Source organism: Trematomus bernacchii, unplaced genomic scaffold, assembly GCF_902827165.1.
Source record: "Trematomus bernacchii unplaced genomic scaffold, fTreBer1.1, whole genome shotgun sequence".
Classification (NCBI taxonomy): domain Eukaryota; kingdom Metazoa; phylum Chordata; class Actinopteri; order Perciformes; family Nototheniidae; genus Trematomus; species Trematomus bernacchii.
The window spans coordinates 1,486,043-1,498,424 of NW_022987728.1; the positions used below are offsets into that span (position 1 = coordinate 1,486,043).

General features: G+C 38.7%; 1 protein-coding gene across 1 annotated transcript in view; it reads left to right on the top strand.

Moving 5' to 3' along the window:
• Positions 1 to 559: 559 nt before the first annotated feature.
• supt16h (SPT16 homolog, facilitates chromatin remodeling subunit) overlaps positions 560 to 12,382 on the top strand; it is a 28,675-nt gene continuing 16,852 nt past the window's right edge. Inside the window, exons 1-15 of the mRNA XM_034145558.1 lie at positions 560 to 953; positions 2,131 to 2,223; positions 2,401 to 2,571; positions 2,751 to 2,903; positions 3,008 to 3,154; positions 4,331 to 4,482; positions 5,114 to 5,286; positions 5,786 to 5,876; positions 5,963 to 6,036; positions 6,156 to 6,268; positions 6,356 to 6,421; positions 7,205 to 7,303; positions 7,713 to 7,828; positions 9,366 to 9,519; positions 11,404 to 11,531. Coding sequence (XP_034001449.1) covers positions 888 to 953; positions 2,131 to 2,223; positions 2,401 to 2,571; positions 2,751 to 2,903; positions 3,008 to 3,154; positions 4,331 to 4,482; positions 5,114 to 5,286; positions 5,786 to 5,876; positions 5,963 to 6,036; positions 6,156 to 6,268; positions 6,356 to 6,421; positions 7,205 to 7,303; positions 7,713 to 7,828; positions 9,366 to 9,519; positions 11,404 to 11,531 — 1,796 coding nt within the window. The 5' untranslated portion in view covers positions 560 to 887. The remainder of the gene's footprint in view (positions 954 to 2,130; positions 2,224 to 2,400; positions 2,572 to 2,750; positions 2,904 to 3,007; positions 3,155 to 4,330; positions 4,483 to 5,113; positions 5,287 to 5,785; positions 5,877 to 5,962; positions 6,037 to 6,155; positions 6,269 to 6,355; positions 6,422 to 7,204; positions 7,304 to 7,712; positions 7,829 to 9,365; positions 9,520 to 11,403; positions 11,532 to 12,382) is intronic.

Consider the following 12,382-nt stretch of genomic DNA (forward strand, 5'->3'; position numbering starts at 1 on the left):
TACATTCAATATTTTCTAACATAAATTATAATAATGAATACAAATCAATATGTTTTACTAGACTAAAAAACGTAGAGTTGAGAATTCAAATGTATAGCATACCGAATACATTTTCATCAATATGTTTTTTGATAACACAAAAAAAAGGCAGAAAAAGCGAGTGTGTGTTTATCATCATTGCAGTTTCTATCGCGAGATTAACGTCACGAGAAAGTGTTTGATGACGATGGCGGGAAAATCCACCATGGCGGGAAAAAGCAGCGTGGTCAACACCAGACAGGGGGCGCTGCTTCTCAGTGCGGAGCTACAAAAAACTCTAACATGCGCCACATTTCATCAAATAAAACCTCAAAGTAACAAAACAAGATGTCAGGAATTCCCCAGGCATTTAGACTTTTGCTTTTTCACTTTAACATTTCAGAAAGGAGCCAGTGAAAGGTGGCATGTTGTGCATTTAGGGTTTTAAATAACGTTTGTTTATTATAATTGATATGTGAATAGTCGAAGGGGGAGGGAGAGGAAGAACTGGAGGAAGGGAAAGCAGGAGGGGGGGGCGGAGGAGTTAATTATACAGATTGGTGTGTGTGCATGGTTGTGAGTGTGGCAAATCGCCAAAATACATTATATTTTAATAATTTTGCGTATTTTTATCGACTAATAAGGGTTTTTGCGTTGTGCTTTTTTAATTTTTTTTACATAATTCTTTAGAGGAAAAGGCCTCTGGTCGTACACAAAAAAAAGAATACAAGGGAAGCACCAGCAGCAGCAGCATAGTGTTGCGTGGATCTGTGCAGGCGTGGAAAAAGAAAAGTGCGTTATTGTTAGTTGATCATCCTCATCCGGCCTGCTGAGAAGCGAAGCCGGGAGCTGGAGTTTGCAACTCAACCATGGCGGTAAACCTGGACAAAGATGCTTACTACCGCCGGATCAAGAGATTATACAGCAACTGGAAGGTAAAAATGAAGTGTGGGAGTCAAACCCTCTCCTGTGGTTAACTTTAACGTGGAGAAAGTGCGCTTTGGAAGATGAGCTAACCGCCTTTTTCTGACTGTGTTGTCGGCTAAATCGGTGCCGTTTCCCGGCCTGCTTGTGGCACAAACAACCCGTCCTTCGGTTGCACGATTTCACTTTCTTCACTTCATTTTAAACTATTTTTTACGCTGATTCACTGGGTTTCTATCAGACAAAACGGGCTAACTAATGCTAACACACTTTCCATCCCCATTCACCACGTTAGCTAGCATACTAGCCGAACAAATACATGTGTGTTGGACTAGTTTAACTAATAAACAGTGTTAAGGGGATCATATCAACATGATTTACCATGCAGACGTGCTTTACATTTGGTCCTAAATCATTAAAGTAACTGTTAGCTTGTGTAATTTATATTTATGTCACTACATGCTAATGTTAGCTGGCTAGTGAGTTTACAGCCGAGCTAACAAACTAGCCGAACAGGTAAATGTGTGGTGAATAAACGTGGACTAATTTGACTAATAAACAGTGTTGTGGTGACATTGAAACATGCCTTTCCATGCAATGGTGCTTCACATTGGGTCCTAAATCATTACATTCACTGTCAGTTTGTGATTTTTGTTTATATCACTACATGCTAATGTTAGCTGGCTAATTAGCATCAGAATAACGTCAGCATCCGAGTAACATGTGCAGGATGTCTGCAGCCACTGGAAGTGACTTAATAGTTTAAGTGTTTTTAGTTTGCTACAGATAACGATGTGTTTATTTTCAAGTCACAAACTTATTTTTAGAAGTTGTATCTTGATGTTTCATGAAGAGTTTTCACTTGATAGTGCAGACACATCATGCAGTCTGATGCATTGTTCATTAAACAACGCCTCATGTGCAATGTAACTGTAATTTAAACACTTTTAAATAAGCTGTGTATGACCGTTAACTCTATTGTGTGCTGCCAGGTGATGCAGCATCAGGTGCTGATGTGGCAGATGTGTTACAAATCAACTTTACACTGATGCTACCACACATAGCTTCATGTAACACATGACTCTTTGTCTAGCAGAGATGATTACTGTGAATGAAGTAGGAGCACCTCCAGTATAGATTACATGCATAACATTACATTAAGTGTGCTTTTATTGTTTTGTTTCCCAGAAAGGAGAAGATGAGTTTGGAAAAGCTGATGCCATTGTGGTGTCTGTAGGAGTGGACGAGGAAATTGTGTACGCCAAATCCACAGCCATACAGGTGAGAGACAACAGGATTTTGCTCTCTTGACTTCCATATAGGACCATAAATTAAAGCTACATGAGAGTAAATATGCATGTTAAGAGTTATATGCATTAATTACCCAATCAAAATCTGTTTTGAGCACCAGTTTTGGTTTTTAAATATTCACCGTAACGCTTTATTTTTCCCCCTCAGACATGGCTGTTTGGCTACGAGTTGACGGACACCATCATGGTGTTTTGCGACACCAAAATCCTCTTTCTCGCCAGCAAGAAGAAGGTGGATTTCCTCAAACAGGTGGCTATAACTAAAGGCAACGAGAACGCCAACGGTGTGCCGCCCATCACCCTGCTCACCAGAGAAAAGGTAACCTGTTAAAGACACAGGTAACGGCTGAATACAAACCCCACTTTGTACAATTATATGTAAACCATTTGAAGATGTGACTTGTTTGTGATTTGAGGCCGTTTGCTCTTGATGCACACTTTTGTATTCCCTTGTCAGAGTAATTCTAATGTATTGCTATTCTGTGTCACACGTCTCAGAATGAAAGCAACAAGACTAACTTTGAGAAGATGATCGAGGCGATCAAAGGCAGCAAAGAGGGAAAGACGGTGGGAATATTCAGCAAGGACAAATTCCCCGGAGAGTACATGAAGAGCTGGAACGAAACGATTAGCGCTGAGGGTCTGGAGAAGGTAGGAGACGATCAAAAATGTCAATTATAGATGAATTTTTTTTACCTCTCTGCGTGATCCGTTGTTTTTAACACCTCTCTTTTTGCGTGGCTTCCTGTCTGCAGGTAGACATCAGCGCTGTGGTTGCGTACACGATGGCGGTAAAGGAAGACGGAGAGCTGAACCTGATGAAGAAGGCGGCGTCCATCACCAGCGAGGTTTACTCCAAGTTCTTCAAGGAGCGCGTCATGGAGATCGTTGATGCCGACGAGGTGAGGAGAAAGCACCGTGGATTATCTTTAAACTGATGATTGAATAACCATATTACTGTGCGAGTGCTCGTACTGGAGCAGATTTATGTGCCATACTTTGGCTCTGATTGTTGTTCCTGTATTCTCTACTGCTGTGTAAACTATAACTTTATGCAGGGTTCTTACGGTCATTAAAAACCTGGAAAAGTCATGGAAATTCAAAATGCTAATTCCAGGCCCTGGAAAAGTTATGGAAAACTATATTGTTCCCAAAGTTTTGGAAAAGTCATGGAAATGTAACTAAAGTTGCATCAAATATAATTTATATTTTAGCTAATCGCCGAAATAGTAATACTATAATGATAATAAATACTGTATCGTATAGTAATGAAACGTAAAATGGCATTTAACTGACGAGGTGTTTTGCTGGTGAGAGATTTTAGTTGCGTTAGCGTGTAGAAGCTAGTAAGCCAACTATTGGATTTGTTTTAGATAGGCACAACATGTTTCATATGCAGACCTTATTTTCCTGTTCCATGTTAAAATAAACCATTTTCAGTGGTACCGCTGAGAAAGAGTAATGTTTTTAGTCATGGAAAATTAGGTAAAGGTCATGGAGAAGTCATTGAAAATCATTGGTGAAAAAGTGTATGAACCCTGTTTATGGCAAACAGTTTTTTTCAAATGCGCTACGATATTGAACCAGAAACCATTTGTTCAGCTTGTTTGTACTCTTATGCTGCATTTACATATTTAAGAGAATCCAAGTGAAGTAAAAAAAAACGTCACATTACCCTACTAACTGCAAATCAATGTCGTACATCAAAAACATCCCAAGAAACAAAAAAACAGTTTCAACAAACAGTTGCTGCAAAGCTTCCATCTCTGGCAATTTGCTTCGGATCTTTAAATAAACTGTATACTATTAATTAGTCTGATTTCAATTGTGAATAAGTTAACTTTTATAACAGTGCAACAATTATTAGCATCCTGGAACAATTTCTGCTGATTAGCATTAATATTGTGTCATATCATGGCACATGTTTTTTGTATCCTGATTGAAGCTTTATTGAACCATATACTCCTACATTTAGAGGTCATTTGTCTGGAGTTGTATAATAGGACATGGCTAGTCATTTCTACAGGAAAAAACAAAACCCAGAGACTTTATTCCCCTCTTGTTTCCCCTCCCAACAGAAAGTGCGTCACAGTAAGCTGGCGGAGTCGGTGGAGAAGGCGATCGAGGAGAAGAAGTACCTGGGCGGTGCAGACCCTTCTACCGTGGAGATGTGTTACCCCCCCATCATCCAGAGCGGAGGAAACTACAGCCTTAAGTTCAGCGTCGTCAGGTAACACAGACACAGAGACGTGATTTTGGTTCAAGCTGTTGTTAGAAATGTGACTTTTTTTCATTTTGGCATATTTTGAGGGTTACTTTTTAACATTATTTAGTTTGCTTGAATTGAAAAGTTTGACTTCCTTAGAGTTGCAACTTATGATTTTCTGTTAATTAGGCTCTCCATTAATTGTTTGGTCAAATAAATGTCTAGAAAATGTTTGTTATGCTTGTTGAATTAACAAGATATAAAGCAAGGTATTATATATACATAAGTATGTGACAGATGGAATATTAAATATTAAACTGAACTAAACAGAAGACGTTTTCAATTAGCTTGTTTGTCAGGACAACAATTAAAAACTCAATCATATTCAGTTTATTATCATGTTACAAAAAGAGCAGCATGTACGTGGGACTAGGGAATGTTTGATGTCTTTACATAGTCATTAAAACAAATTAAATGGTTGCAGAAAATGTGTTATTTAAACTGTTATGGTAAAAAGTAAATTAGTTTTTAGCGGAGAGAACCATCTTCATATTGACCAAACAACTGCACGCATCGGAAATGGAGAAACACAGTGTGATACGATCATTCATGTTTTACCCCGGTCATCGTCTTCAACTCCCTTTTTCTGTTCCAGCGACAAGAACCACATGCACTTCGGTGCCATCACGTGTGCCATGGGGATCCGCTACAAGTCGTACTGCTCCAACCTGGTGCGCACCCTCATGGTCGACCCCCCCCAGGAGATGCAGGACAACTACAACTTCCTGCTGCTGGTGGAGGAGGAGCTGCTCAAACACCTCAAACACGGTGAGTTCAGTATTGAAGTATGAATGCTTGTTGTTTGTATGTTGTCTTCTCCTGAATGTGCACGTCTCTTGTTTGGTTTTCTGTATTTTCGATGGCACCTTAAAAAAAGGAGTAGTACTCGTATAATGACAATAAAGGGTTTTATTCTATTCTATTCAGGGGCAGAAAAGTTAAATTATTCATTATTGTGTCGAGTATTCTCGTGATTCATCGCTTGTTAAGGGTAATGCAAGCTTTTAGGAGCAGAAGGACATGTTTTTATAATGCTTTTTTAATTCAAACAACTGTACGAACCTTAAATACCGTCAAAAACAGTATGTCAAATCTAAAATGTGGCTTTTTTTTTGCTTGAAAATTGCTTGAAATGTCACTCGATTATCAGAAATGTGGTGTTTAAACAGAACAGAAATCAACTCGCAGCTCTAGAACAAAGTGTTTCTGTATAAAAGTGTGAAAAAGTGCAATTTTTGGGGTGTTTTATGAACTTCTTTCTCTACAGGTGTGAAAATCAGCGACGCCTACAACGCCGCTCAGGAGTACGTGAAGAAGGAGAAGTCGGAACTCGTGGCAAAGCTGACTAAAAACCTCGGGTAAAAGCATATCAATGACATATTTCTTCCCCAAATGTGGACACACACACACACAGTTTTCTCACATCTTAATTTGTTGTTTGTAGCTTTGCAATGGGAATCGAGTTCAGAGAAGGCTCCTTGGTTCTGAACGCCAAAAACCAGTACAAACTGAAAAAAGGTGAGTTTTTTTGCACCTTCAGATTTAAAATCGTTTTGTTTCATCGCTCAAAACTCTTAAAAAAAAAGGTTAAATACATTAAGAAAGTGTTTGAAAATGTGTGTTTATGTGTCCTCCAGGCATGGTGTTGAGCATCAGTTTGGGTTTCGCTGACCTCGTGAACAAAGAAGCCAAGAAGGACGAGCAGAAAAAGTACGCCTTGTTTATCGGCGACACAATACAGATCAACGAGGTAAGATGATCCTCCAGCCCAGAGAAGTCACAAAGACGGCAAACTTATTCACATATTAATCACAACCCCTAAAATATGTTTTAACAGGAGGACGCTGCCACGATACTCACACCCGTGAAGAAAAAGATCAAAAATGTGGGAATCTTCTTGAAGGTACGTGTCTTTGTAATCCCTAAAGTCACATGATCACGCTAATGTTTCAAATGATCGTGTGTGTGTGTGTTTGGTAAGAGAGATTTAGCAGTAAGGAAAGCCAGCGCGAAAAAGCCGAACTTCCTTCCTGTCTGAGCGATATCACAGGCCAACACACACACACACACACACACACACACACACACACACACACACACACACACACACACACACACAAATAAGAGAAAATGTACTTATCGGAGGGAATTGGACATGAAGGCTGTCTCTATAAGCCTGCTTCCAATTAAGGTCTCTGCTGTAGGGTTCAATTAAAGGGGCCATGTTAGTGTGTGTTTTTTATATAGGTTTTTGTGCATGTCAATGGTCTGCAAGGGCTAAAATCCCACAGAGTTTCTCTCCACATATAGAAGTGCTACAGAACAGGCGGTATGAGGAAAAACAAAGAGCTTTTTGAACATTAAAACATGGAGACGCGTCATGTTTTCTACATACAAGAATTAAAAAAACGAGCCCCCTTTAAAGCTTCTACGAGTATTTGAGAGTTGACGGTAAAAAGTGTCCACTTTGTTTTGTTATAGGATTATTAAGCCTGCTGCCATCTCCGTTTTCTGGCTTTCTTTTGCAAACAAGTGTTTATTTTCCCCCGCTGTATCCTGCTATGTTACTTTTTCTTTGCTTTTAATTATTAAATAAATAACTATTTTCCTGATTTTGTAAAACCCAAATTTCTTGTAATTTCCACATTTGGTGTTGAACATTTTTCTGTTCTCTCGTGCTCTCCAGAATGACGATGAGGAGGATGAGGAGGAGGAAGGAGACGATGCCGAGGAGCTGCTGGGAAAAGGAGCTCGCAGCGCCGCCCTCCTGGCAGACAGGACCAGAGTAAGTGTGTGTGTGTGTGTGTGTGTGTGTGACTGGTGATCAGTTTATTTGGCACCTTTTACAGAGTGTTTATAACTAAGGGTGTGAATGTTTTTGTACCTTACCAGCTACTTGGGAAGGTAAGTATTTAATGCTTTTTTTTGTCTAAAATCTCATCTGGTTTATTTCTAAGATTCCACTTACTGATGGGGGGGGAAAAGAAATACGCCTTTTTTTGTAATTTTTCGTTCTTCGAGTGAGTTGTTTTTTGTGTGCCTTTTTTTTGATTTTCCTGACCATCTAAAGCCGTGTAACACATGTTCACATTCTGCATGCGTGTTATTCTTTTTCTTTTCTCCCATCCTGTGTACAAATTCCTTCCTGTTTTTCCGAGCGCCATCACTCATTTCTTTCTGTTGCCGAACCTCAGAACGAGATGACGGCGGAGGAGAAGCGGCGAGCCCACCAGAGGGAGCTGGCCAATAATTTGAACGAAGAAGCAAAGCGGCGTCTGACGGAGCAGAAAGGAGAGCAGGAGATTCAGAAGTGAGTGTTAAAACTTCAAAGTGCATTAGACTACAGACACGTGTATCTCTGTCATTGATCCGCAAGCTGTTCAAAGTCAACTTTATTGCCAATCTTCCAGTTTGTGTGTACAGACGGAGAGATCAAAATCCCGAATATAAAAACAAATGTATATAAAAAGACGTGTGCACACATTAAGACCGAAAGACCTGTTCCTCCATATATGAGAAAAGGACCTAGATCTTACAATTATCAAATGACATTAAGGCAACTCACAAAATGTGGACTTTTGAGAACGGTAAGCTTTATAAAATTGAGACCTTTTTTGTTTGAGCTTTTCCTAGCCTTTGTTCTGTGTGTTTTTTTGTAGTCATACACAACTAGCACCTTACAAAAATATACAAGCTTCTATTCAGGTTTGTGAATGAAGCATTACATGTTTGTCAATAGATTTCTGATGTTGTCATTCAAAAAATTACCTTTTTTAGTTATTGAAAATGAGACGTCAGCATTTATTGTACTAACCATTCATTTTTTTTAACATTTATATTTTATTAAACATTTTCAAAAGACAAAAACACACGGACAAGGACATGGCTCACATACATTACAAGTAGGACAGGACATAACATGAAGGGTGGGGGGTAGGGGGATTACAGTGTCAGTTACATTTGATGGTGTTGTATTTATACATGATTTGCTTCATAATATAGGTATACTTCATTGTTTAATAGGTACTAACCATTCATTTAAAGGGGACCTATCATGCAAAATGCACTTTGGTACGTCTTTTCTACATGAATATGTGTCCCCGGTGTTCCAGGGAACTCACCAAGTGTCAGAAAACACAACCCTCTCTATTTTCCTCCATACCCAAATCTCTAAAAAAGGGGCTGCAACGGATCTGATAAAAACTGATCCAGATTTGAACACTGTCCTGACGTCAGGACGGTGGCGCTACGGCTATTGGGCCAACTCCACCAATCAGCAGGAGACAGCCACGGCCATTGCCGTTCGAAAGCGCTGGAGACGCTGTAGTACATATGCCAGGCCTGTAGATGGTGCTGTTCTCACAGAATCTGCCCTTGCAAAAACAGGGGTAAAAAATGTCAAATTGAGCAAAATGAGGCATGGCTAAAATGCATGATCTGTTTGGTATTTTGAAAAAAAAAAAGTATAAATATGCCTTATATAGGTATGGTCCTACACTATATTATTAAAATATAGCATGATAGGTTCACTTTAATGATTTTCCTATAAGGCGAAACATCGTATATGATCGTAAAGTGTCTTTGAGCATGAGGAAAAGCACTATAAAAATCCAATGTATTATTGTTATTATATCACAGTAATCCCAGAGTATTGAAAGTAGTTGGATCCATGTTAATGTGGCTCAACCCTCACGGACTTAGATCAGTTTTTCTGTCATAAGTTGTTTAATAAGTGCCCAAATATCACTTGAATGGTGCTCAAACACAGCAGTGAGCAGCCATGGATTCCCACATGTGATTAAGTGTCTTTTCCTTAATTAAGTCTTCTCTCTTCTTCTTCTCTCCAGGGCCAGGAAGTCCAACGTGTCCTATAAGAACGTGTCTCAGATGCCCAGAGAAAAGGACATCCGAGACATGAAGATCTTCATCGACAAGAAGTACGAGACCGTCGTTATGCCCGTTTTTGGGATTGCGACGCCGTTCCACATCGCCACCATCAAGGTAAACTGAGATGATTTATTTATTCGCCTCGTTATCTTCTGTGGAGGAAGTTCTTAAGAGAAACTGATAAATTATTCAAGTTTGTCTTTTATTATATTTAATAAAGTAATAAAGAAAGTTGATATACAATAAGTGACATCGATCCTAAATGTAGGAACCGGGCTACTTCATCCTCAGAGGATAGAGAAGTTCTGCGTCCAGAACTCAGCTTACAGTCACAGTATAAAGTAGAGGGAATATCCAACTGGTCCCACCCTTAAAGTCTCTTCTAAATCAGCGGTTCCCAACCTTCTTTGTCTCGTGTAACCCTTGAACTGGTCGCCATTCACTCGTGTGATAATTCGCCTACATTTTTTCGTGTATAAAACCCTTTGTGATCGTGCTTAACCCCACTGCTCCTAAATGAAAATCACTTGTATAACTCACTTGACATGTCAGGTAAAACAAATGATGTTAAGACTCACTACTTATTTAGGAAGCCAATAATGTATAAGTCCCCTCCCCTCTCAACAGTCACTTTTTTATCCGTCATATTTGAAAAGAAACATTGTTATTTTCTGTATTCATTTAAGACAAAAGTTATTTATTTATTTGGCGATGACTTGCCTGGCATTCTATTTTTAGAACGCACCTGCGATCCCCTCAAGTACCACTAGGGGGTCCCCGTACCCCTGGTTGGGAACCACTGATCCAAACATCCCCATCATTAAACCATAAAACCCCCTCGTCCTTTTACCATTTGCAAATCCCTCTTTTACATTTCCTATCGCCTTCCAGAAATGTAAATCCTTAACACATGTCTCTGTTAAACACATACAAGACTACAAATACAATTTGACAGTGTAAAATGCAAGGCAAGTTTTATTTATATAGCCCCTTTCAACACAAGGCAATTCAAAGTGCTTTATCAAAATGAAAGACATTAAGAAAATGGCATTTTAAAAACAGTCATTAAAAAGCTAAGATAATAAAATAAACATTAAAGGGGACCTATCATGCAAAATGCACTTTTTGATGTCTTTTATACATAAATATGTGTCCCCGGTGCGTCGGGGAATAAAACCCTTTCTCTCTTCCTCCGTACCCACATCTTTTAAAAACGGGGCTACAACGAGCGGATACAGATTTGCTGCTGATATGACGTAATTTCGGATGGCGGACCCACAGAGAGTTGCTATCAGAAACAATGCCCGACGTGTTTTGGATGTAATCTCGTCTTTGTTTACATTAGCCAGCCTCGCTAACACTCAGAGCTAACCTGTACTGGAGAGCACATGTGTTTTTAAAAAGCAGGAAATAAAAAAAGGAACTCACCTTGTGATAAACCTGCAAGAGAAAAAGCATTTGAGCTCCATACTGTTTCAGAAATAATCCTTGATGTGGTTTAGAACAGAATGGCGTTTTATCACAGCAGAATTTAACTTTATCTCAATTCTGATCAGGCATTAGCTCCGCCTCCTTTTTTTCTTTTTCAAGCTAAGGACCCAAAATCTGCGTTTCTCTAACAGGGCTGGAATAGAGGGGTATGAGGGATGTCTGTTTGTATTTTGAGCACAATAAATGATTATTTATCTTGGAATAAAATCACTATTTATTCAGTTTAATATGTAATATTCCACCTGTCACATACTTATGTATATATAATACCTTGCCTTATATCTTTTTATGTTAATTTGTAAATTCAACATGTGTATTTTTCTACTTTCATGTTTAATTCTAGTCTTTTTTTAATTTGTATTGTATAATGCCATGTCTTTTTTTGCTGCTGCAACACAAACATTTCCCGAATTGGGATCAATAAAGTACTATTTTATCTTGTATGATAATTTGACATGACGTCTTCCACATTGACGTATATATCTTTGACCTTTCGTGCCCGTGCAGAACATCAGTATGTCCGTAGAAGGAGACTACACCTACCTGAGGATCAACTTCTACGTCCCGGGCAGCTCTCTGGGACGACAGGAGGGGAACATCTTCCCCAACCCCGACGCCACCTTCGTTAAAGAAATGTGAGTCTCAATTATTCGCAAATTGTTCAGATAATATTTTCTGAATTTCAGATGCCTGGTGCCTACGTTTGATATTTAGATTTTCTTTTAGCGTGCAGTTGGATGGAAATGTGTTTGTTAAACTTGATTCCTGATTGGAATGACTTTTTTTAAACTGTAGCATATCCGTCCGAAAGATGGTCGTACACTTGACTGATGATTTCTAATTTATTGAAAAAAACAATTTTAAGAGCTACACAAAACAACAAATACATTTAAGCTACATCCATATGAGCATTATTTAAGAATATCATTAAACAAGTGAGCTTCAAATAGTTAGCAAAGTTATAATACAGTGTATAAACGAATTAAGACACACACCACATTTTTATATTAGTTAACACTAACCTTGTGCCTCTTGCTAATACTTAAATGTAAATTTGATCTTTTGATATCGCCGTATTTAAATGTTGACATCCCTGTTAATATCTGTACTTTATCTCCGTCAAGTTTTTGCTTTGGGAACTTCCTGCTAATAGCGCAAAGTCGCCTTCAAAATAAATATCTTCTAAATATAGCAGGAAGTTACGTTAAGGCATGTATACAATTGCAATGAAAGTAACAAAAACAATGCCATTATTCTTTTAAGATTCAAAGAACACTAATTGGGTTATTTACATAAACTATTCATATTGCAAATACATTTTTTAACCAGGAAGGGAAAACGGACATGGATATGAGCCATGTGATTTGCAATATATCGTAACGCAATACTTGGCATCTATCCATCTATCCATCCATCTATCCATCCATCCATCCATCCATCCATCCATCTATCCATCTATCTATCTATCCATCTATCCATCCATCTA